General features: G+C 34.5%; 2 protein-coding genes across 4 annotated transcripts in view; one reads left to right on the top strand and one right to left on the bottom strand.

The window, feature by feature from the left end:
* Window positions 1-7,423, bottom strand: part of LOC128990805 (cyclin-G-associated kinase-like) — a 37,228-nt gene extending 29,805 nt beyond the window's left edge. For all 3 annotated transcript variants that reach the window (XM_054413394.1, XM_054413402.1, XM_054413411.1), the window contains exons 1-5: window positions 7,190-7,423; window positions 2,988-3,049; window positions 2,195-2,254; window positions 1,290-1,404; window positions 223-362 (exon numbers count right to left, since the gene is read on the bottom strand). In XM_054413394.1, coding sequence (XP_054269369.1) covers window positions 223-362; window positions 1,290-1,404; window positions 2,195-2,254; window positions 2,988-3,049; window positions 7,190-7,319 — 507 coding nt within the window. In that variant the 5' untranslated portion in view covers window positions 7,320-7,423. The remainder of the gene's footprint in view (window positions 1-222; window positions 363-1,289; window positions 1,405-2,194; window positions 2,255-2,987; window positions 3,050-7,189) is intronic.
* A 3,357-nt stretch (window positions 7,424-10,780) lies between these two features.
* Window positions 10,781-26,963, top strand: part of LOC128990797 (lipase maturation factor 2-like) — a 28,090-nt gene continuing 11,907 nt past the window's right edge. Inside the window, exons 1-9 of the mRNA XM_054413381.1 lie at window positions 10,781-11,157; window positions 11,292-11,472; window positions 19,084-19,185; window positions 20,355-20,560; window positions 21,619-21,797; window positions 22,468-22,579; window positions 24,651-24,785; window positions 25,524-25,732; window positions 26,366-26,606. Coding sequence (XP_054269356.1) covers window positions 11,064-11,157; window positions 11,292-11,472; window positions 19,084-19,185; window positions 20,355-20,560; window positions 21,619-21,797; window positions 22,468-22,579; window positions 24,651-24,785; window positions 25,524-25,732; window positions 26,366-26,606 — 1,459 coding nt within the window. The 5' untranslated portion in view covers window positions 10,781-11,063. The remainder of the gene's footprint in view (window positions 11,158-11,291; window positions 11,473-19,083; window positions 19,186-20,354; window positions 20,561-21,618; window positions 21,798-22,467; window positions 22,580-24,650; window positions 24,786-25,523; window positions 25,733-26,365; window positions 26,607-26,963) is intronic.

Genomic DNA, 26,963 nt, shown 5'->3' with positions numbered 1-26,963 from the left:
AAATTTTAATCGTTAGACTGTTTGGCGGAGGCATGAAAACCAATTTTTGTCTCAAGCAAAATAATGCACATGCCAAAAACATTTCAAAAGATATTAATCTTAAAATCAGTAAAAAACAGATGATAAACAAATTTCAAAGCAGCCAACTGGTCTTAGTCAACAAATGTCTATCATATGAATCACTCTCCTTTCATTCATCACTGAGACCCGAGCCTACTTTACCTTGAGATCCCTATGTATGATGGGCGGGCTGAGACTGTGCATGTGTTTGACAGATTGACACACTTGCCAGAACACCCGACAGACGATGTCCGGAGGTAAGGGAGAAGTGCGGGCAGTCAGCACATCTATCAGACTGCCACCTGAAATCATTAATTTGACCTTAAGTGACTAAAGTATACGAGCTTGAAACAATGTGTTCAAATTTCATGTGTTCATATGCTCAACACTTTATAGAATTACCCACTTTAAACTAAGAAGTATGAATATATCATTTAAAATAAATTTTCAAAAGCTCCAACAGCAGCAAGAACCACAATTTAAATAATAAATCAAATTGCTATAGTGAATACAAGTGTCACTTTGTTTTACAAGATAAGTTAAAGTTAAGTAGTATAAATTGTAAAGCTTTTGTTCGACATTTTAAAATAAACAGGTGTATTCTTTTTTACCAGATACTTGAGAATATCAGTCTTACTTTTATTATGTGTGTCATGTATGGTATAGAAGCACAAGACTCATGTAAACAAGCAAGTAATAATAATTTTAAAAATCCTCCCAAAAACATTAAAAACACACCAAACGTCTCAAAAAAGTAACCATGTTAACGTTAACTAAGAAAACTATGTACCCAAAAAAACACAAAGTTTTTAAAACAGTCAAACTCTTCTAAGAAAATATAAAAATAACACACTAGCTAAAACCATTGACTATTGGATACTGAAGTAGACATCCCATCTATATGGAACAACTGTCGCCAATTTTTTATTAAAAAAGAACCTAGTTGTGTGAGCCACACACAAACTGTGCTAGTGTCTATAAATCTATGTTACACCTTATTTTGTTACGCTAACCAAGTTGATGAGTCATAACAGTTGCTATAGCTCACCATAAGCCATTCCCTAAGTTTGACTTCAAGGTAAAAAGTTTGTGTGTTCAATAGAATTTAGTAATTCAGATCAGCGAAATCTGTCGGTGGCTCACATCACTACAACGAGTTTATTAAAAAATCTAGCTACAAATTTTACATGGGGATGGAATGTCTAGTTGTATTAATAGGTCAAACTTACCGATGCAGAGCTCAGTGAGAATTAAGTACTCCGCCATGCCATGCCCCGATTGGTTCTTGTCTATGAAAGCCGCAGACAGGAACTGAATGATGTTGGGATGACCAGCCAGCTGTTTCTGTAGGTTTGGCTCAGGAAAACAATTTAAAATAAACGGTAGCAGCAATTTGACACGTCATACTATCTCCCATTAGCTTGTCTGTCAACAACCTTTCTCATGGGTGGGAGTAACTATGTTTTAGCAGTTTTAGCTCAAGAGGCCGTTTCATAGTCTTTGCAAACACACTTGCATTTCTAGTAGTCTACTCTTCTTGATAACACACTTTTAAAACAAACTCAGGAACTTAAAACTTAACAGAGATCAGTAACATAAAATGTAATACACAAAATAAAGGTATTTAAAAATAGGTATTTACCTTCGTCTACAGCTCAAACTGTTGTAACTTGAGTTACGGCCGTTTTGGCATTATAATGCCATCGTCAGACGTTGAACATTCAGCTGAAGTAGCGTCGTCGTAGTTGAAACACATAACACGAACACGAATAACATTTTACAATTATTAACAAAAACACAACAAACAGGCCTGTCGCACCCACAGTACTGGTTGACATTGCCGCGATCTGAACTGGATGCCGACTAACCTAGTGAAATTCAGCAAGTGTTAAAGAATCAAAAACCAAAATCATAGTTGAAAATAAGAAACAAATTAGTCTACATAGTAATTTCCCGCAAGTCTTTCTATCTAAATCATCTTCATGAAACACGATTTACCTAAAAATAAAAATCATATCCATTTTACAGCAAATCTTTAAATTAAGCAAATTTCAAGTTCTACACAATTTTTTTTACCATTAGCATTCATGCAACCCTGCAGAAATAGTGAAACACTTCATAAGATAAAGGATACAAGAATGTTAATCTCTTGAGTGATGGCTTTGTTAGATTCGTCGTCTGCAGCCATTAACCGCTGAAAAATAAACACAGCTAACATTAATAAATTGTTGTTATATTATTAGTTTTCCTAATTTAAGAAACGATAAAGAAATGTGAATACTTATCTATTTAGTAAAACAGATTGAGAGAATAGCTTGTACCAGAAATGAAACTGACTGGAATTTGTGAAACGTACCTTGAACTGGACTCTTATCTATAGCTGCGGAAAAGCCTACTGAGACTTTTGTAGCTTTGTATGAGATGTATTTTGTTTATAATGTTTTGTTGAACGAATAAATAAATAAAAATACAATAATTAACTATTACAAAAAATCAAATTTTTAACTGTAAATAATATGAAACCTAAAGCAATATGACAACACCAGAGTAAAATATGAATTAACTTGAACTTCAAATAAAGTCACTGGCGTCTAGACACACTAAATCAATTTCTTTTTCAATTTCTAGAAAAAGAAATCTAGAAATTGAAATAGACTAAATACCTATTTAGATAAAACAATGGAATTGTGATTTATAAAAATTTCCATTTCGTATTTAGTAGACTATTCATTTACAAATTGTATGGTAATTGTTTACAAGTAAAAAAATGCAATAACTTATGTTCAACAGCAAAAATGTGTCAAAATTTCATAGAGATGTAGGCCTAAAGTATTTGTTTTTATTAAATTATGTTTTGTAAACATATTGCAATTCTTTACCTTAAGCTTACAACATATAAAACATTTAATCCTAATATTTCTTCTTACCTTAATAGCATATTCCTTTCCGGTGTCAACAGCCTGAGCTACGAAAACAAACCCGAATCCACCTAAAACATCAGGAAATTCAGTGGATATACCTTGGTAATTGATCAGAGCGAAGCGAAGCTCTTTGGGATCAACTTCAATGCAATCTTTATAACACTTAATCTCAGTAACGGCTGAACATATTTCAGCCAAACTTACCAAGGTTGTTTTGTCAAATGTTTGGATGGTTTGGACGTAACCAATTTCAATTTTTGGTGACGTTTATATAATTTTAAAGTACCTAACTCGAAGTTTTTAAAATTTAACATTGGTCTTAAATGGGTTATGATGGTTACAAAATAACGACGTAAATGTAAACAGAACAATCATAGCATAGGCCTATGTTAAAATAAAGCCGCAAAACACAGTAGGCCTACAAACGAACAAAATTGAATGATGACAACTGATCAAATACCGTACCACAGAGAAAGTCTTAGGTTTACCTTTAGTCCCAATTTGGAAACGACCACTGATCGAATAGGTACAGTCATAAATAATACATACTTTCTTAGGTATTTAACAAGGTTATGACAAATATCATTTTATCTTAAACAATTCGTTAGTGTATCACATTCATGGATCCATCTCATAAATGGCAAACTTAAACAGGTCCCTGACATAGGAACTTTAGCAAATCAGCTAGGTGCGTATTTTAACCCGAATATAGGCCTACGAGTGGTGTGAGTAGGTTTGAGTGAATAATGGAGCGAAATTGTCTGTGTGGCATTCAATGCACAACAAACAATAAAACCTACTCGTAAGAAACTAAGTGCATTTTCAATAATGTTGTGATAAAAGAATCATCACACACCAATAAATCACCACAATCAAGGTCTTAATAATAATGAAAGCCTGAAAACCTGACGGAATTTGTAGGAAAACGTAACGCGTCCTGTGATACATGGGTCAGTGCCACTGACTTGTGGTGGGAGGGGAGCCCTTCCGCGGCCGGCTTTTTCACTGTATTGACTCAGCGTTTCTTTCATGTTTAAAGTTCTATGATATTGACCCATATTTAATAGGAGTATGCTATTAAAAAAATAATTACAATAACTACCGTACCGTACCTATTTATTTTTAATTTTTTACAGTTTAAAAACCAAGCTTATTAAATTTAGGTTACATGAAAAGTTTAGGCCTAATTTGGATGGTGAAAAACATTTTAAATTAAGTTAGCATTTTTTGTTATTATGTACCTAGATTTTTAAATAGGCTAACCTAACCAATTTTGGAGCATTTGTTTTTTTTTTTTGTTACCTTAAAGGCATGGAAGATAATTTAACCTACAAGCAAAATTCTATATTATGTCTTTACGCTGATTTATTTATTTTATGATGATTCTAATTTGATAGTATCATCCAACTCTCCAGAAGAAACTGAAATGTTTACAATATGTAGAATTAGAGAATATTGGAAACTATTTCTACAATCATAACTTATTATTAAATTCACAAAAAACTATCAGAACAGCTATCAGAATTATGCTTAAGCTTAAACGAGATGATTCAAGAAGAACATTTTGAGAAATTAGGCCTACAAATGTTTAAAGTTTATGGGCAATATATTTATGAAACAATTCTTATTGAAAAAAAATGAATCTGAGCAATTAATAAATTCAGTAACAGTAATTTGAGGAGTTTTCTACCTCCCATAGCTTACGTAGAAATAGTATTTTTATTTTAACTAGTGTACATGTTGCTCGAAATCGAGCAATTGCAAAGCAGTACAGGAGTTATTTATAAACGTTTAAAAACTAATAACAGTCACCATTTTTGATGATTTTAAAAGAGTCGACTAAAAGATTATTAACTAATGGAAATACTCACAATTTACATAACAGTCCTATTCCAGTTTAAAGGGTTAAATTTTAACTATCAAACTGCCCATGTATGGGGAAGGGCAAGCTTACAATTTAAGTCAACGTAAAAAAGCTTTCAGCTTTTATAATGTACCAATTTGTAGACAATAAGGTGTAGACTACAAAAGCACTTCCATGAATACTACGATTTTAGTCTTAAAGTTACCTTCAGGAAGATTACCCTCAAAATTTCCCATAATGAATATGTGTAACCTATTAAAATATAGTTGCCCATGACCGAAATTGGTCTGGGTAAGAACAGTGCTAATCTATATCTATACTTATTTAATACGCAAGCAGGTTTTTTGTGACAATTACTCCTCCGAAACTACTGAACCAATTGACATGTTTTTGGTGTCATTGGAAAGAGCGTAACGTGAAGTTGTGCAGGAAACTTTCTTTTTAAGGAAATAATTAGAGAGTGAGGCCCTGGGGCCCTTTAAAGTTTCGTATTTATCCATAAGATTAACATGGGAAACAAAATTTGTTATGGAACTCCAGCTGTTGTCAGAAATTAAGAGTGAAATATTTATTGATGGTATCCATGGTAACAAAGAACAAACCCACAAAATTTAAAAATGTAAACAAGCAGAACTAACTGTCAAATTAATTTTGATTTCACAATTCCACACAGCTGGTTCAAACATATTAAATACTGCATGATTATTAGAACAGGAACAGTAGGGATCATAAACATTAATCAAATATGTCATTTAAATAACATTAAGTTAATTTTAATATGAGTACTTAGGTTTGCTGCTACAGGGAAGGTAGACGTGTGTTTTTGTTGACATGTTGATAGCTAAGTATGATTGTTATTGGTTTGCAAATCCTGTAATACTGCTCGAATTCGAGCAACATGTACACTAGTCTTTAATTAAAGTGCTTAAGTTACTTGGCTTGGTGCTTTCATAACTGCAAATTCAAAATACACCCACAAGTAAAAAAGAATCATAGTATTTTTATTTTTATTATTCTGACACTATTCACTGTAGGCCTACCACCAATGTACATGATTTATGATGAATAAAGATGTTTGAATATGAATAACCATTTCTTGCTCTAGTTTTAAGGGTATGTGCTAGGCAGGTGATTTTAAATAGCCAAAGTTAAATTCAAAGTGTGCTCACTTTTATTACACCAACAGCCGTGAATTTTGAAATTTGAATAATAGGTACCTTTAACTATAATTAATACAGTACAACTAGACATTCCATCCCCATGTTAAATTTGTAGCCAGATTTGTCATCGAAATCGTCATAGAGTGGGCCTATCTGACCCACCTACAGATTGCGCTGATCTAAATTAGGCCTACTCATTTCAGTCAAATAGGCCTACACAAACTTTTTTAGCCTAAGTACCAAGTCAAACTTAGGGAATGACTTAAAATGATGAGTTATAACAAAACTGTTACGACCATAAACCTGGTCAGTAGCAAAAAATAAGGGTAGGTATAAAATAGAATTTTAGACACTAAGTTAGCTCATTCTGTGACTGGCTCATACACAACTATGTTCTTTTGTAGGCCTAGGCCTAATAAAAGATTGGTTACATCTGGTCCATATAGATGGGAAGTAAACGTCAGTATGTTATCCTATTGTCAATGATAGTACTTTCCTAATCAATAGCCTTATCCACACTTTATGAGAAGGGAGAGAGTAGCACTGCGCCCCCTCCTCAGTTCGGTCGCGGCGGCAGAGCGCAGCTTCAATGAAACTCCTACGTGTCCTCTCCTTAATTTTAATCAGTCCTAGACTTAGGCCTAAGTAGACCTACTAACTTAACTATTTCAGGAACTGGGGCCTTTGGATTATTGTGCTCACTAGTCAAAAACTAAGTTATCATGTAAGATAGGCCTATTCCTTATAACACAGATCTCCGGAATTCAAGTTTTTCAAAAGTTAGTTATGCTTAGGCCTAATAGGAAGTCTCTTTGTTCCTAACTCACAAGAACCCACTTAGAAACCTAAGACTTGCATCCAAGTTATTTTGGTGTTCTTCGATTATTTCCTATCCTGAAGTGTTTATGATACATTTACAACACCTTCAAGATTCATAAGATTTATTGGAAACCTCAAAATATGTCTTTTGAACGTCACGATAAGGAGTTTTGAGGCTTATCTACATACTGTATTGGACGGTTTACAACGTACGGTAATATAGTTCAGGGCCTTGCTTCACAGATGTGAACCCAAAAGTTTAATTTTAAAATGAATTTAACTTGCTTGTATTTGTTTAAGTCATTAGGAAGGTTGCGATTAAAAGAAAATGGGTGATATATAAACAATTTGAACAACAATCTTACCTTCTGCAATCACTTTTTTCACTCGTAATTTTACACTACCGATTTCAACGACTTGCCCAACCAATTCATTTCCTTGACCGGGCGTGTTACTGCTAAAGTAACCAAACGCAGATTTAAAAAGATCGGACATTTTAATTGCTGATGAAAATAAAATTAAAACGGAACCAGCATTTAACAATCCAAATAGACATGGACAAAATCCAAATACAATGACAGTAACGAAACAAGCCTAGTTTGATTATAATATAAAGCACAAACAGAGCAAAAATGCACAATGCAAGGAGAAAATAAACAAATAAAAAACAGCTGTTATGGACACAGACTGTAAGAAAAGAGATTCAAAGGAAATTACTTTATTGATTATCAAGTAGTTTTTAACGTATAATCATAGATAAAACATACTCCCTTGTGTTGGTTAGTCTATGATATTATCATAGATAAAACATGTTTTATCTATGATATTATTCACTGAACATAGATTAGTTTGGTCCTGAGTGTAAAGGCAATTGGAGTGTTTATTTAGTGTATAAACAATTGGCGTGTAACCATTGCAGTAAAGTGCAATTGACTTTCAGTAAAGTGATTTGACAGCATTGACTTTTGACACACTATTAGTTGAGTTTCGTCTTAGTATAAAGTCTGGAGAATGTAATGATAGATAAAACCATAGATAAAACATTGGTTAGTCTATGATACAACATACTCCTTTCTAGTTGGTTAGTGTATGATTTAATTTTGTAGATTATTCTTTTGTTACCTTATTATTACCTTATTACCATGTCTTCATATTTTACCCAATAAGGGATTGATGGCGTCAGAATTTCAATATACAAAATCATTTTAAAACAACTGAATTCGATTAGATACAAACATAAATTAAATATTTACAAAAACTTTGGTATGTGGATATGCGGTTTAGTCAGACAATTCAGGAAAACTATCCTCAAAAAAATCCTTTAGTGAGTAGTACCACGCTCTTGACTTAAGGAGAGGGACGAGCTTCTTCATGAAAAGTTTACGCCCAAGACGCTTGATCGAGTGAGTCAGCTTATTATCAATTTTCTAATCATATTCAGTATTTAAGAAAATAAGATCACTTAATGTCATAAATAACTTTTTGTTCAGCATATCGTAAGTGTTATTAAATTACCTCAAAGTACAAAAATACATCAAATAACAAATGTTATAGTTAGTATCATAATCATAATTGGGTACTCTTATACTGCTGTTTACTCACTGATGATGATAATATGTTCTCTCTCAAATGGTTACACCATTTTACAACAAATACATGATTATTCATTATCATTTGCAGACGACATAAGCAGTGTACGAAATCACCGAGAAGTAAAGCCCCCCACACACTACCAGACCAGACCTCCAGACCAGACCGTCTGGCTAAGACCAGACCGTCTTGCCCGGCTCTACACATTCCCAGACCAGACATTCCAACATTCGAAAATTAATCGTAAACAAACTAATATTATTAGTAAATCAGCTGATCGCCCAATGCAAATCACTCACTCTCACTGCAACAGTGCAACAGGAAGACTGTCGCGACGGTCTGACGTCTGACAGACAGCGCTACACACTCACAGACCAGACAAAAATAGTGGTGGGGGAACCTCAGACCGTCTGTGGTCTGAGGGTTCAACCATCAGACACGCAGACCGTCTGGTCCGAGAAAATCGGTCTGCAGACAGCCCCACACACGATAAGACAAGTGCCAGACGCCAGACCAGACGGTCTGGTCTGTAGGTCTGGTCTGGTAGTGTGTGGGGGGCTTAAAATATTTCTCGGTGACGAAAGTAAGATTGCATAATAATCAAAGACCCACGTTATAACACCTTAAATTTGTTACCCTAGTTCGTTAACACTGAAGAGGCCTAACGAAATTAAACGATAACTGATAACAACATATTATTAATAACATCAATGTTATTACTTGTTCAATACAATTATTGAATGATTGATAATACATTTAAATAAGAGAATGAACTCCAATTTTTCGGCCTCACTCGTCTCACGGGCCTCTCTGCTCACCGGTTCGCAGGCCCCCTCAGCTCGCGGGCCCCCGCGCATTGCGGGCCCTTCTGTTACGCCACTGGATTATTGCCATGTTACATGTATATTGACATGATTGGTGCGTACACATCTTAAAATCAAAGTATTTTAAAAAGATAATGTAGGACTGAGGTCTAATGACATATTCCCTCTCAATGGTTACACCATTTTACAACAAATAGATTATATATTGCCATGTTACATGTTTATTGATATGATTGGTGCGTACACATCTCAAAATCAAAGTATTTTAAAAAGATAATGTAGGACTGATTACAAGTACTGAACAACCATACATTTGGTAATATGGTAATAACTTAATCAATTACTTTTCTGGGCTATTTTCTAGTAATCTGCCTACTCTTTATTCCGTTCCTGCCTGGATCCAAACGTCCAAATCAAATCCACTCGACGTTCTGTACCCACGAGCACCTCAGCTTCCACAAGCACAGAAGGCCTTCGAACAGTTCCTGGGATAATAGGTATTTGTGTAATAGCTTCACCGTATATCTTTATTGGACCTGTTTCTGTTCTGTTTAGATAGTTGTTTTTTTCAACAGTTACAGTTGCGAACTGTGCATTGTGATTTTGAAAAGGTGTTTATTCTTTAATCTTTATTGTTTGTTTACTTTTGACTTGAGCTGCTTGAAAAGGTGTTTCATGATTATGAAAATTAACGTTTTGTGAGTGTGCTGAAGCTGATTTGTTATTAGGTATTGACAATTAGCCTAAATGTTTCGCGTGCATGAATTAATTATGAAGATTTAAATGTTTACTTAACCTATATTTTTTCGGATTCCTCAAGAGAGAGTGATTGTTAGGTAGGTTAGGTTAGGTGTTTGTTTGTGTGTGAATTTGTTAGATTGCAGTTTTGGTAGTGGTAGGTCTAAGTTAACCTCTAAGGTAAACTTAACTTAGGCATACTCTTATTAATAGATAAGTTATTAATTTAACTTTTTCAAAGGCAATAACTTAGACCTAAACTCCACTGAAAGGCCCAACTAACTTAATCAAAATAAACCTAGACCTACCACTACCAAAACTCCAATCTAACAAATTCACACACAAACGCAACTCAACCTAACATTAACAATCACTCTTTCTTGAGGAATCCGAAAAAGATAGGTTAAGTGAACATTTAAATGTTCATAAATAATTCATGCACGCAAAATATTTAATTGTTAATACCTAATAAAAAATAGGCCTAATCAGCTTCAGCTCACTCACAACACTTTAATTTTCATACTCATAAAACACCTTTTCAAGCAGCTCAAGTCAAAATAAACAAACAGTAAAGAATAAACACCTTAAAATCACAATGCACAGTTCGCAACTGCAAATTGCAACTGTTGAAACGAAACAACTATCTAAACAGGTCCAATTAAAGATATACAGTGAAGCTATACAAATAGCTGTTATCCTGTGCATGTGGAAGCTGAGGTGCTCGTGTGTACAGAACGTCGAGTATCAAATCCAATCCAAATCTCGTATTCGTATTTCTTGTTCTTCTCTTCATGTTATGGGCTTGGGCTGCTTGGATTTTTTAACTGTCAGGACGGCGACAGGAAAGATTTGATTTAATTTGCATTTTTTACATGGGCTTTACATTTTAAATTATTGATTAATGACATTGCGCTGATTTAAAAGTAGAAAAGAATTCTGATACAGACAGATTCCCCCCTTTAATTAACAATTAGACCTAGCCTAGCCTAGTATTTATCATTCATTTCCATTGGTCCATCGCGTTTTCGGCATGCATTTGAGGAATTGATCTCTAATCACATAACTTAATTCAAATTAAATTAATAAAATGGTTGAAATCCGCTACACGAAACATTTATTTCTACGATGCATGAATGTTATTTACCTGTTTGCATTTGCGTCCATTTACATCCAAATACCGGGTGAGTAGCCTAGATTTTATGCTTATGTAGGCCTAGTGTAAAATTGGCTACCGTTTTATTACTTACGTCTTTACATGTAGGCCCTAGAAGAAGTAGGTAATTGAATTAGGCTAACTTATGTTTATTTATTCCAGGACTTTATGGTGAGAATGGTGTGTTACCAGCCCATGTTCAACTTGAAGCTAAGGATGACAACTTGGTCAGAAATATTCACAACAAACCAACTTTGCTGTGGCTTGCCCCTTATATTGGTCTTGACACAGAATATATGATGGATGTGCTTGCTCTTACTGGAATATTCCTTTCTTTTACCGGGTAAGTATTTTTTATTATTCTAATATTTCCTCACTTGCATCCTACGTGTGCCTAAGTCATAAGTCATTATTTGGCCAGACGTACATTAATGCATTGGCTAAGTCAATATACATAAAAAATACAGAGTGTCTTATATAAACTACTAGCTGTAACCCGCGGGCTGTGCCCCGTTTAACTTCTTAATTTTCAAGATGATCTCGTTCGCATGGCTCAATCACGTCCTGGTTGAAGTTCGTTCGCAACGCTCACTCACCTTTAGGTTGGAGCTCGTTCGCTGCGCTCACTTGCCTTCAGGTTAGCTTGTTCGCTACGCTCACTTGCCTTCAGGGTAGCTCGTTCACTACGCTAACTCGCCTCCAGGTTGAGGTTCATTTGCTAGTTCACCTCAGCAATAAAATCACGGACACGGTAGTAACACTTGGATGCCAGTAATTTTCAAAGTGATTTTTTTTAAATGAACAGGGTTTGACTCAATTATCAGATGGGTTGGCAATGTATTGAAAATCACTATACCGTTATAATAAAGAAGTTTTTTGAAAAAGGTGGTTGAATTTTTTGGTAGCCTAACTTATCTGAAGATTTAAACTGTTTCGCAAAGAATATGGTTATGATCTGGATTTTGCAAAGATGGAAATGTTCTTTTTTTTTTAAAAATGCGTGTTTCAAGGAGGTATAACTTATGCTTGGAAAAATTTAAAAATTATTTGAAGACTGAAAAAAATCTTTGCATGAAGTTTGTGAGCTGATTTTAAAGATGGTGTGAATTGCTGCTCTCTTTTGAAGTCAAAATAGAAATCTGGTCCTTCTATTCTCACATCCCCATGCCGGCACTGAGTATACTACTAAATGAGGGAAAATGTCCCCATAATAGGCGGCCACAAGGACGTTCTGATTGGAAAAATTTGACAATTGTTTTAAAAGAAAGATGCCGGAACCAACCCTTCCTACACACACTGTCGATAATAGTCATCAAAACGAAGGTGTTTGTCTAATATTAAACCAAGGAACTTGACGCCTTCTGTTGACTCAATTTCCACGTTGTGAAAATTAATCAACATCACCAAAAAAAATATAACATCGTTCAAAGGACAGTTGTGTGTGGATTGCCTTGGATTGAAAAACGAAGCAATTCAGTTTTGTTGGGGTTGAGATTTAATAAATTTGAGTCAAACCACTGCTTTACGTTATTTGCTTCAATAAAAGATTTTAATTATAACTTAATTCCTCGGAAGTTGAGCCAGTCAGAGCCAAAGACGTATCATCCGCAAAAAGGCAGTCCTCCCCGGCCTGAACACTTAAAGGCAATTCATTTACATAAACAGGGCCGGTTTAACCCATATACGTGAACTACGCAGCCGCATATGGCGCCACAGTAAAGTGGATTTAATAAATAACTCAACGAGGCATGCACATTGTGTTATCTAGTGGACTCGAAACTCTCAGATAACAGTACAATAAACATCAAAATGACTCTATAAAACATTTCTGAACAATAGAGAAACAGTGAAAAATGAAACAAAATGAAATAAGCGAGGACTAGGCCTGGCGAATTCAACTTACCCGTGGTATGAAAACTCTACTCGCAGAAATGCTCCATACTGAGCTGTGTGAAACGGGCCTATGAAGGTAAAAACTTCAGGGTTCACAAAAGAAAACTCTTCCGGAAGAGAACCCCGTAGTTTTGGAACAATCTCAAACCCAAAGTCTGAGAAAACGGGAGCCACAACGTCACCCGACGAAACGTCCAGCAGACGCAGCCAGTAGTACACAGTAAAGTGGCGCCATCGGGACACAATTTTTTTCAGGAGACAAAATTGGAAACAAATTTACTGACAAGTGAACGACTTAATTTTGTTTTTTTTGTCAGAGTTCAAGTATCCAAAGCACCACACCAAAGGCATTTATTCTGTTTGTGTACCAACAGCACTATGAAAATGCATTGTTTTGCAGTTTCGATTTGTAGTGAGCTGATGCTCGGCAGCGTACAGCCACGGCCGCCTTTAACTCCAAGCCGCGGCCTTCGAAGTGGCAACTTCACAAGTAGGGTTGTAACAGCTGTTTTGTTTGGAAGCAGCTAATGGTATTTGTCTATTTACGAAAGCTTGGTTAGTGGACTAAGATGAAAATATTGACTCCGCTTAAAATGTACAGATATTGATTTTCAATTCATATTAATTTGGTTTTCAATTCTGTATGTTTTATTTTCAATATTTTAATAAATTTATGTTCATAAATCCTGTCTGCCATGTTATCTTATGGGACGTCTGACACTAAACAACCCTACTTGCGACGTTGCCAATTTTACAAGGCCGCGGCCTGGAGTTAAAGGCGGCCGTGCTCATGCTCGAGATAATTTAAAATTAGTGCAGTAAATAAGAAGAAAGTATTATAAACAGTTGTTAGTGTAAATATTGAGACGTTGGAATTAATTAGACGTTGGATTCGTTTCGCAATCGGATTAATGTATTCAATTAAAAATTCCTTTCTTGTCATCTACATACACCTGTTTTTCATTGTAATAGGCTAATAAAAACTTATATCATATCCAAGTAAGTTATCCTGTAAAAATAGATTCTACATTTAGAAATAAATTGTTAACTTTGGGTTTTGCTTAAGTGTAGGCCTATATGATGAGTGAAAGTGTAAAAATGTTAATTTCTGTGAATAATAAACAGTAGTTGAAAAAAGTCTTTTATTGCAAGTAGGTATTCTTCTAACCTAAACATATTTCACAAAAAAGGGTTAAGTTATGTTCATTGTGGGTGGGGTGGGGGGGGGGGGGGAATTCTAGGTGGCGTTGATTCGGGTGTTCGCTTAACTCTGAAAAATTCCTAGAACCGGCCCTGTAACATAAATCAAGAACAGTACAGGTCCAAGGACAGATCCCTGGGGAATCCCACAAGTGACGATGTCCAGAGAAAGAGACAAATCATATAATTCACATATAACTTAACTTAGGCCTACAAAGTGAGGGATTTAAATGAGGCTTTTGGAAGGGTTCAAACATAAATTACCTCCAAATGAATGTAGCCTTAACTTTTATGCTACCGTACTTGTTGGATGTATGTAGCCTAATGTGTCTGCCTAGTTTATGTAGCTTAAGGTAGCCAATAACACCTTGCTACCTAAATACCAAAGCATTTGTTTGCTAACCAGTGGTATTGATTTGGTGTAGAACTATGAAGGTTCTTAATTTGCATAGTCTTAGGAAATTTTAAACTAGTTTTAGAAGTCTAGCCTGTGTAGGCCTAACTTAATAATGTCAATCTTTTTGGTGCTAAATTAAGTTAATGTGAATCTGTTCAATTAATTATGAATTGCTTGTTATTAAGTTAGGTGTAAGATGTCAAGGTAGGGGATATGGAGTCTAAACTTTAACCTACTGAGATTTGAGAATGTTTTCTTAACTTAAGTAGGCCTACTTATTTTATTCATTCAACCTTCAGTCATGCCAAACCTAAGTTAGGCCTAATAAAAATAGGTCAACAAATCTTAGTTTTGAACGTAAGTTGAGAGTTAATTGAAGGTCACTTAAAGTGCTTCCACCAACCCAATGCCATCTGAGAAGAAATTAAGTTTACGCGATGAGAAGGATGAATAATTCTGACTAGGCTACTTACTAAGCTAGGCAACTTTTGCTATAGAGAGCCCACTACCGGCAACGACAAGTAATTTTCATTTATATTAAAATGGTCCTACCTAATTTAATCAAATAAAACAATGCAATAATGTGGTTCAGGATCTCTAAATACCCCCCCACCACCATAGCAAACCTGTAAACTAAGCATAGATTCCCATATTTGCACGATTGTATTTTCACTGAAATATCTTTAAAATGTCAGATATAACAGTGTGTTTTTAATTTATAAAGTGAATTTTTAATTTAGTTTATTAGCAAGTAGGCTAGTATAACTTAGACCTAAATAGATTTATTATTTTTATTTTATCAAAATACTAGCTGTGTGCCCGTTCTACGCACGGGGATCTTATAGTAGTCAGTTGAAACCTGGCAGTTGGTTTGCATATTTGCAGATATGCTGGCAAAACTATTATATATAAACCTTCGCAAATACAGTATCTGACAGTTTCAAGCCAAAACAAATGCTTCGCAATTAAATGTCACCCGGATCGTGTTGGTCCATATGTTAAATCCAATGATTAAACTAAACAAATCTTTATAGGCCTAGATCTATGAGGCATGGCCCTAAGGTAGGCTTAGGCCTATAGCTGAAAGTTACTTTCCACAATGGTTAAAAGTATTTAAAGTACTACCTCGACCTCACCATTTAACACTTAATTCGGGTTGACATTTTCATTAACAAAGGTGCTCTTGTCCTTTTCGTGACACTGAGAAATAAGGACATTAATGCGTTACCAACAGACATAAGCCTACACACAAAAATACAGAACTTAATTAGGGAATTTGCTACGTTTTAAGCATAACAAAGTACATAAATTAGTATCAGTCAATGTCATCAAATTTTATCATAACTTTATATTTGCTTGGCTTGGACCAAAGATGACCCGAAATGCTGTCAAAATGACAGCTTACTATATGAAATGAAGTACTATAGACGGTCTAGATTGTTAATGTATAATAAAAATTACCAAAATAGGCCACGAACTATTAATACATAAACAACGTAAATCGTATACAATTGATGATGGTTTGCTGAACAAAAAAAATGTGTTACTTAAATGAGTTATCATTTTCTTAGCATAAACTAACATTTTGGAATCCAGACAGAAAAAGCAGTTACGACATTAATTAAATTGAATACGGCTGTATAAATAAGGTGCAACACCAACGATAACTAATTTGTAAATTACAGTGATGTGTTGGTACATAAAAATGATTCTTGATGCTACCAACGGTTCTAAGGAAAAGAACCAGTACCAAAAACCAACGTTGACGGTTAAGAATTAGGCTACGTCCGACCAATAAACTGCATTAATCAAGTCCCAAGGCTATTGATTTCTTGGCTTTGGATTTTCTCGTAAAAAGTTATCGGCAATCGAAAGTTATTTCCCATTAATTGCTTTATTCGTAAACAACTTTTAATGTAAACTTATTGGTGTCAGTTAAAAAAAAAAAAAAAAAACAACCTTATACAAACAACTTGTTTTGTTATTTAATAGATTACGTATTCTCTAAACAATGATTAGTATATCTTTTAACATTAGAAGGAAATGTGACAAAAATCACACAATGCTGGGTTTTTGGACGTTTGAAATTTTATTTCTTAAGTAGGGAGGCCGTGTATTCTAGGGAAAAGTACCGGTATCAAGGATCGTCGTCGATAAGGTTGTTATGAATAATTGGGTAGGCGTAAGTACCCAAGGCTATGGGCCTATTGGCTGTATGGTCCAGCGATTGCATCACACAGTGAGTAGAAACAGAAAGTGACACATTGGAAAAGCAAGTTTAGCATCATCCATAAATCGTAAACCTCTGTTACAATCACCCACTACAGTTGTGATTTTTTACTTTACATTTTACACAACCGCCATTGAAGTGCCGTCAATGAGTGGACATCTTGTTTGTAAGCTATTGGCGACGATCATTAATAAATTTAAGTTTCCCAGACCTATACAACACTGATTCAAGGTCTTCTTTCTGGTTGTCAAAACTCAAGAAAAATTTTATACACAAAGAATCTCTGGTTCCTGACTTGGATGATGCACAGTTATTTAATTTCATTTGCGGTTACACTATATTATTCCACTTGCGATTAATTAAATCCGTTATGTAAGAAAAATGTTTTTTATTTCGCTTGGTTGGGAATTGCCTTCAAAACGTGATCGAAAATGGTTGCGGTATTTGTAAACAACATTTGTAAACATATGAGTGACAGCTAGAAAAAATAATCTTGATCCGAACAGATGTTCGTTATTTCATAGATGATTATGTGATAAAAATTGGACGAAAACTTGACAAAAGTCGCACAAAACTGCATTTTTGAAAGTCCGTAATTTCATTTACAAAATAGTGAGGACATATTTTAATGGCTAAAGACACTCTCGCCAATCCAGTGAATACATTAAAATGAGTTGGATATTGATAGGTACTCTCGTTTTCCTGGAGAAGATTGCGTAAAATGCCATCTTGAGTGTTACAGAAAGACAGACAGACAGACAGAAATTTAGATGAGAGTTGTTTCGGCTTCTTTAATGTATAAAACGTAAAACTGACCTAAAAATTTATGATTTTGAGCAATGTACAGACAAAACTCAAATTTTATTTATATAGATATCCATAAACAAGCAAACAACAATAACTTATTTTCCATAACTTAAAATACCTACTTTGTATGGTCTCAATTTCATTAAAAAGTATTGAACTAGGCTATAGGAATAACATAGGGTAAGAATTTTAAATCTACGGTTTTTGTTTTGTTTAAAATCTCCTTAAGAATCTAAGCACATATAAGTTAACAACTCTTCACCATAGGATACTAAATTATTATTTTTTTTTTAACTCTACAAAATGGTTTGGAAAGAAGTTTAAAAATTTTATGTTTTCCATGGTCATGGGAAACCCCAATTTTTATCCCTTAAAACCCCCCGTAAACCCTTGTTTCCGTAGTCGGATCATGCTGGTTTGCAAACTCGTTTGAATAAAAGTGGGTTTACACGTTTGTACCAAATGCCATCATCATCGTATCACTAATTAGTGGAATCGTCTGTTTACTATTTATTATTTTGTCCGACTGACATAGTTATGGAGGATTTTTAACATTATAACTTATAAGTAATTAATTAGCAATATCAACATAAATCCAGCAATCATAAGTTTACCAATATCAAAGTGGAGCTGTCAGTTGGAATGTTAAATAAAAAATAACCTACTTAATTTTAAAATACATTTTAGCGAATTTCCCATACAGGGAATAAGCTATTATCGTAGTACTCATGGTAAGACCTGGACGCGGGACCGATTTTTTTTTTCATTTTGAGGTCCCTAGAGGCCAAAAACACGGTACAAACGTGTAAACCTATGTTTATTCGAACGAGTTCGCGATCCAGCATGATCGGATCATGGGAACGGGGGTTTACGGGGGGTTTTATGGGGTAAAAATAGGTTTTTCCCATTTTTGACCCAAAAAACATAGAATTTAGCAATTTCTTTCCAAACCATTTTGCAGAGCTTAAAAAAACAAATAATTTAGTATATTGAAGCGTTATTATGCGCCTAATGGTTACGGAGAAAATTCCAAAAAATTTTAAATTTAAAATTCCCATGTTATTCTTATGGAGAATAAGTAAATTGTTGTAGTTTGCTTGTTTATGAACATATTTTGATCAAATTTGGAAAATGTTTTTATTTCTTACTAACTATTAACGTTTTACAAAAAAAACAAAAAAAAACAGTTTTACCCTCCCTGATGCAGCAAACCCAAGTACTAGTTAAACTAATTCTATTTAAATAGAGAATAAATGTTATATTTTTAAGTAGACATTTCAGTGTAAATCCAATCAGTCAAATGGAAATTCGCTTAGTCTGCAGGTTTGCTGCGGCGGGGGTATTTAAATCTTCATCCGTCCCTGAACTTTGTTCTGAAACCTGAGTATTAGGCCTACAATGTACATGTTTATTTGTATTTGTTGCAGATTTGTATCACAAAAGTTCTGCAACAAGCCGATGTTTGCTGCTCTCTGGTCACTGTATTACTCCTTATACCAGGTTGGGCAGACTTTCCTTTGGTTTCAATGGTAAGTCCGAACTGATATTTATAAATTGTATTGTGATACGCATATTAACAATTTACAACACAATTGGATGTACACTTTGGAAGTACGACTAACAGCTCTTCGAAAGCTTACCATCCTAAATAGGTACTATTAAGTTATAAGCCCTTGTCAGGGAATTAGCCACTTGCTGTAACCTGATAAGCTCTGGCATTGCAACATAAAACTGGTTCTGACCACATGTGCTCTGATGTTTCATCCGTCTATGTAATGCAATTCCTCAAGGACAAAATGTTTGTATCATCCTCACTTCTTTCAGCGAAAATTTATAGGCTATGTTCCCTAAATTTAATGGTAATTAACTATACTTTTATACTTTTTTCGTATTTTTTTAACAAATCTTTTTGTCGTTACAGAGAACTGTTTTAATTGTACAAGTTGATTTACCCAATGTGTTAAAATGTGTAATTTCTTAAACATATAGAAAGCAAACTTTTAAAACTTAAAATAATAGTTTATAACAATAGGCGGTAGGCCTACTATTTTTTCTCAAAATAAATAATTTATTATTTGTTAAATTCACAAACTGATTTGTTTAAGTGTTATTTGAGCAGGTTTACGACCCAAAGGAAGGGAACATATGAAAAGGGGTTTGAATAATATTGTTTAATTCATTCATGTCCGTTATTAACTTGAAGAGGTTTTTCACCAGCACATTCCTTCATGATTACTTACACAAAAAAATCAATTCATCCCGAATTTGTCTATGTTTCATCTATGTAAATACATGTTTTTACAGCAAATTGAAAATTTATTCATCATTGCCTCCAGGATTGATTTTAGTCTTTTAACAATATAAACATTTACCTATTTATATTGTAATTTTAACACAACATTTCTTTGGCTATCAGAACCAATTTTTATTGAAAATGACCTCAGTTATTATTATCAAGATAAAAATACTAACTTCCCCTACTGTTATTTTAAGGATGATTTAAGACACTCTCCTTTCACAAATACTGTAGTAAACATGTCTGCAACATCTCAAATAATATTAACTTACCTTTACCAAAAATTAATTCAAAACCAAGATTTGACTGGTTAAGATTCTTTCTCATCCAGAACATGTTCCAGGATCCGTGTAGGCCTAGTTTGATTCCCCAGTTCATGGTCTGATATATTTTTTCTTGCAGGGACATCCTACTGCTAGAGGCTGGAGTGTTGTGTGTGCTTGCGTCTCCGTTGCGCTACAAGCCCGGCACTCGTCGTAGGCCGACCCCACTGGCCCCACACGAGCCGGTCACGTTCTGGCTCGTCCGCTGGCTGCTGTTCCGTCTGTTGTTCAGCTCAGGCATCGTCAAACTGACCAGTGGATGCCCTCAGTGGTGGGGACTCACAGGTAGTGTAACAGCTGGTCACATTAAAATAGACTGACGTCACATATTTGCATCGGTGTCCAATAAAAAGCTGATATATTCGTAACGGTCTACTTGAAGGCTTTTAATTCTCTGCAGTGGTCTACAGGGATGTCTGTGTGTGTGCGTCACTTGGTCCGTGTATATGATGATTAGTGATGTCGTGATAGTTGGCAAAACTGATTTTTACTTTGCTGCATCACTGGCCTGCGGTCTACGTGTACTGTTAACCAAGTGACACCCAGTCTATGTGTACTATTAACATGTATAGGTACTTTGGGCTGAGGCAATGAACCTCAGTTTCACAAATACGATAGCATAGATCTGTAGCGAAAGTGTTAAAAAGTTAGTGTATAAGAAGCAAACTGCACATTCTTTGTTGCTTAGTTGAACTGAGTGTTTGGTATTCTAATACTGTTTATGACTTTGACTTGTGAAAGAAATGTCTACCTTATGGTAGGTGTCTAGGCTATAGTCAGTGGTAATACTGGGAAACATGATATTGTGTGTAAGTTATTGTTTTAGTAGACCCATCGTTAACACTTTAGGACCCAAGCCTGTTTTTTATATTTCTCTGTTAATTATTTTTCAGGTTGTGTCCTTCTATGGACAATAATAATAGTTGATAATAATTAATAGTGACTTTGACGGGTGGCGTCGTCCTGTAATCCAGCCACTAGGAGGTCACAAATTGTGGATATTTATAGGCATACACTGTGGATGCGATACTCATTTCAACAAGATATGTCCATATTTAACCCAAATAAATAACAATCTGTCTCCTCCTCCTCTATACTTATGTACAAACAATAGCCTATATAACACAACATTAAATTTGCTTAGTTTTACATTGTGTATAGAGAAGAAGAACACAGATTTTTATTTTGAAAGCCATAAAAATACATAACCTAACACAACTATTAAGAGAGAAATAAAAAAAATCTGTCTTCAATGGTTAAATACCCTATTCAAGTTGTTAAAAATCAAATGTCAGAACAATAGCTGATATAAGGACACTACTAATCATCGTAACTCTTGCCAGCTCTAAATGTCCACTTTGAGTCGATGTGTCTGCCTGCGCCACTAGCCTGGTACTGCTTCCATCTGCCTGCCTGGTTCCTCAACCTCAACACGGTGTTTGCCAACGTGGCCGAGATATTCATCCCTCCACTGTTCTTCTTCCCGGTACAATCCGTCAGAACAGTAGCATTTTGGGTTCAGGTGAGACAATGTGTAGTTCTAATCTAAATGCGTAAGTGCGTTTGTAGGCTACAATTTTAATGTTTTGTTTTAGTTGTTTAGGCTGTATTTTAAATACAGTTTTCAGGATCGAGGAGACTATTTTATAAAGACAATTTGCTTTTATAATAGGTTAAAATTTAACATTTAACTTCACTTACTCTAATCTTATGTGACATAATCTTACTCAATTTAAAACAGTACAAACAGGATGTTTACCAGACAATTAATTCATGGAAAGCACTAAAAGTTTATTAATTTACGTTTAATTTAAAGAATTTAAGTCACTGATTTTTTAGAGCCTCACATTCACGAATAAAATATTTAAAATCAATCATTTTGTTATTCATCAGCTCCAAAAACAAGAATAAGAAATCAATTTAGATTATCACTTGAAACATTTTAATTGTGTCCAAAAATAAATTGTTGTAAATTGAAAATTTAAGGAACAATCCATGTTTTATATATAATATACATGCTAACAACATCATATCTTGTTTTACATTTTACTAACTGCTAATAATGCCACTGAATAGTCACAAATATTTTAAAATTATCATACCGTAATTTTATTTATTCTTTAGACAATTTTATGCTGAAATCGTAGACATGGTGTTTGAAAAAGTTAATAACATTGGAATTTATTATTCAGGCTTTTCTCCAAGTTTGCATCGTTATCAGTGGGAACTTCAACTTTTTCAACTTCCTAACTTTGACTCTGTGCCTCTCCTTGTGCACGGACAAGTTCTTTTTGAAAATCAAAAGTAAGTTTTATTCTTTAGTATGTTTCTCTCAATAACTTAGGTTGAATAATTGTAGGCCTATCATTTACTCAGACTGTTCGAACGAACAGTTAAAGTCAGCTTATTTATGGATTGTTTTATCCATAAAAACTATGAAACTTTTTGTGGTTAGGTTCTTGACAGTTTTAAGCGAAAATAATTCAAATGACAAATTAGTCATTGACAGTGTTGGTACAAAAAATATACCATAATTTTTAGTTTTTATGAGATAGAATAGAAAAAATTAACTCGTGCATATATTAATATTGTATCATCCCTGGCAATAGTAGGCCTAAATTTTTTATTTTTTTTTTGTAATTTTCAGGCCTACTATGGTAAAAATGAATAATTGTCCATCTGTATGTTTTCACAATGCAAAACCCACTTAAACTAGCATATTTTACATATGGTAAAGATAATCTGAGTTTCTACTTTCAACGCATATTCCCATTTTTTTGTAAGGTTAGAGATCCACCTCTGGGCATTCTAAGTTTGGAGAAATAGTTTTTCGAAGTTATTGATTAGTCACTACAATAACTGTTAACCCATTGGCACCGGCTTACAAGCGTTACTCGTACAGCCGCTGCCGACTTACGAGTGTCGCTCGTGTTGCCGCTACGCAGTGCCATTAGTTATTTTATAATTCCCCCCTATTTTTGTTTCTTCTTTTATTATGTTTATAATTATCTTGCTTCTTGTTTTGCATATTTACCCATTTATTTTTGCAATACCAGATATCAGAAAAAATCAGCTGCGGTAAGATAAACAAACAATTTTTTTCTATGTTATTAACGGTTCCTATAAAAGTACACAACTTGTGATTTTCCTACATAGGGAATCAATAATTGAACTTTATAATATTAGTGTCATTTGGTGTCTGTATTAATCTTAAAATTTGTAAATCAAGTTTACTTTCACAAATTTTTTTAACATTTTTATTTTTATAATCGTAATAATTTTATTAATTTTGTCTTGATTTTGTTTTACACTTTGACTATCCAATTACCACTCTTTTGTAGACAATTTTACTGTGAACAAAATGGCTAAAGAATTATTAATTTATTACCTAAGGTATTCTTTCTATAACAATTGGAGTAAAAGTCTACAAATTCGGTAAAAATTAATTGCCGACAGAGGGTGCTGCAGGGAGCGCAATAATTCCTTCCCCATTGGGTTAACATAATAATTTTTAACCCAACAAAACAGAAAACAATCAAATACAACATTTTAAAGTCGGTTAATTTATTCAATGGTAACTCCAACACTACTTATTTTTTAATAGGGATGGTCAAGTCTCGAAATTTCGGGAAATTTTACATCTCGTTACACGAGACAAGATTTCTTTTTGGCTGAGATTTTTATCGAGACGAGAATAAAAAAAAAAAAATTAAAAACGCCTGCAGAAAGTCAATGCAATACCCGCAATACAGGAGCGTGTTGTAATTGCGTTTCCTTTGCGAAGGCGTTCTTATTTAATTAATTCTTTAAATGTAAATATTACTTTAATTATTTTAATAATATTACTTTAATAACATTTGAGAAGTTTAGTTCAGTGTAAGCAGTGTGAGGAATGTTTTATTACTATAAAAAGTCAAAACAAGTAACTATTTTATAAAAATGACTATTGCTTTTATTTTATGATTTATTTTATTTTAGGATAAGTTGAACTCTATCCTAACTGATATCACTATGTTTCCTAATCGTAGGCATTTTTAATAAGTTAGGCGTGATTAATAAAAAAATGTTATGCTGATGTTTTTTAATAAAAGATTGTAAATATTCTTGCCTATTATCATTATTTTTGTATTTAAACAGTCATCTAACAATGTTACAAAATCAGGTAAAGATTTTGAACGTGCATTTCCCGTTGTGTATGAGAAGGGAAGTCCCGTCTCGATCTCGTCTCGAAATTTTATGAGAAATAAAAAATCTCGTCTCGTCTCGTCTCGAACTAAAAATCCAATCTCGTCCATCCCTATTTTTTAATAAACGTTATATGTGTTGCTAAGTTTGCGTCAAACTGATAGTTAATTAATAAACTTTGACTTTCCAGAGCAAGAGAAGTCCAGCAGACTGTTATCGATTCTCAGTTTCCTGACAGCTGTTGTGGTTTATGGTACGGTCATCTACGCTACTGTTGTACTCTACACTGTCAAGTATCAAGACGGGAAAATCACCTCAAAGATTGGTGGGTAAACTTATCAACTCTTTATATCAATACTTATCAACTCTTTATATCAATACTTAGGAGTTCATTTGAGGAATATTTAAACCAAACCGATCAGATAGTATTCAGATAATGTTCTGTAGAATGGTAAAAAATAAGTTCTAGGAATAAGATGTGTGAAATATTCAATCTTACACTGTTTACGCAGAACCTCAGGTAACCTAGAGGTAACTCCTACTATTCCCTTGTTGAAATAGTTGATGGTTAAACAAACTGTGATTGGCCTATTATTTGTGGAATAAATGTTATGTTTTTTTTACTGACGTTTTTTTTTTATTGTTGTTGCAGAATTCTTATTTTATTCTCTGATACAGGCCTATTTTGTCATAAATTGTGGCATGTCCTATTATTTACACTGTTTACATAAGCATACAAAGCTCCCTGAGGATGTCAGACTCTGTGGCAAAATATATCAGAGGTTAGAATAAGAATATCTGCCAGGACAAAGGCTCCTTCAAAATAATTTAAACACAATTATTTCAAGATCTTGCATTCTTTTCTTCAAGCACTTCAAAAATTACGGTTTTGGACTTAATAACATTAGTTGATTATCTTAGACATTAGCAATTAGATCTGTTCTTGCCACTGGGAAAATAAAAATAACACTGTATCTGTCAAAGCAGCAAAACTCAGTTTATCACATAGTTAATGACTAATTTAATCATTCAGTTGCTGATAATTCTGTGCGTTTGTTGGCAGCATTCACCAAGAAGGAGTTTGATCTGGCCCTGTCCAAGGGGTTGCCAGCTGTTATTGTTGTTGGGTTGGCATCACTGGTCATCACTTCACTACAGGCTCTACTCTCAGCCGTGTCACAAACTTCTTCGTCTTTCTTCTCCAAGCTTTTCTCTCTGCTGTCAACGCTGTTTTACATCACTGCGTCTGCTTTTATTTTCACCGACAGTCTAGTAAGTGCCCCTATAGTCTATAAACATTATACATATGGTATTAATCAATGTAACTAATTTATAGCTATGTTTATTTATTGCAAACCCGTCCAGGTTATCTGAAAATTTGACTGAATGATTTAGTACTGTATAACTATTTTAGTGCAGTTTCATAGCTATTTAACTAAAAAAAAAAAACAAAAAAAAAACATAGCATACAAGAACTGGTTTTTTATTAGAAAAACAATGAAATGTGATGTAAGTTTTTAAATTTAGTAAATATTATAGACATAACGATGTTTTGGGCTTAATATATTTTATCGTCTCCTCAGTATAATTATACAGAATTTACATAGGCCTATCTTACTCTTGTTACCAAACCTCCTCAATATTCCATGCTTGTTTTCTTCTTGGTTTGTGAAAAAGTTACTGGAAAACATATCGCTAAGTCTTTTATTTGTTTACAAAACATATTTTTTCACTATTTCATTTTTTTTTTAGAAAAACTATTTCACACTTTTTTAAGTTTGTGCGTACAAATTTCTCTTGTCTGCAGCTCAGGCACGTAGCATTTGTTACTATGTAACATTTCTTGAATGAAATATAAGTTTTATGGTAAAAGCGATATGACACAATATCGTTTGTTTTGTGTAGGTGCCATTCTCCACTCTCCACCCGTCAGGCAATGCCACAGTGCTGCCTGTTGTGAGAGATTGGCACACTCGGCTGAGTCACCTACATGTCACCAACGCCTACGGACTGTTCAGACGGATGACGGGCGTCGGTGGTCGGCCAGAGATCATCATTGAGGGATCCAATGATGTCAAGGGACCTTGGCTAGAATATCACTTCCTGTATAAGCCTGGCGATGTCAATAGAAGTCCTCCTTTTGTTGGTGAGTGATTTGGTTTGCGTTTGTTGTTGTGTTGGATTTGTCGTGCTAGGAGTTTTGTGGGACTAAACATGTTCCTTTGTGGGTAAGGCTCCACGATCACGGCGTGATCGTCGGTATGGCTCGCGGTTATGGTACGATTGTCGGTATGAATCCGCGATCACGACGCGATCGTTGGTATTACTCTGCGGTCATGACGTGATCGTCGGTATGGCTCGCATGGCGTGATCGTCGATATGACTCCGCGGTCACGGCGCGATCTTTGGTATGACTCCATGGTCACGGCGTGATCGTCGATATGACTCTGCACTGCGTGATCGTCGATATGACTCTGCACTGCGTGATCGTCGATATGACTCT

Source organism: Macrosteles quadrilineatus, unplaced genomic scaffold (genome assembly GCF_028750875.1).
Source record: "Macrosteles quadrilineatus isolate MER2022 unplaced genomic scaffold, UCM_ALF_1.0 Scaffold_1__1_contigs__length_201487025, whole genome shotgun sequence".
In the NCBI taxonomy this organism is placed as follows: domain Eukaryota; kingdom Metazoa; phylum Arthropoda; class Insecta; order Hemiptera; family Cicadellidae; genus Macrosteles; species Macrosteles quadrilineatus.
The sequence above is the reverse complement of the archived record's forward strand: the minus strand, read 5'-3'. Positions and strand labels throughout refer to the sequence as shown.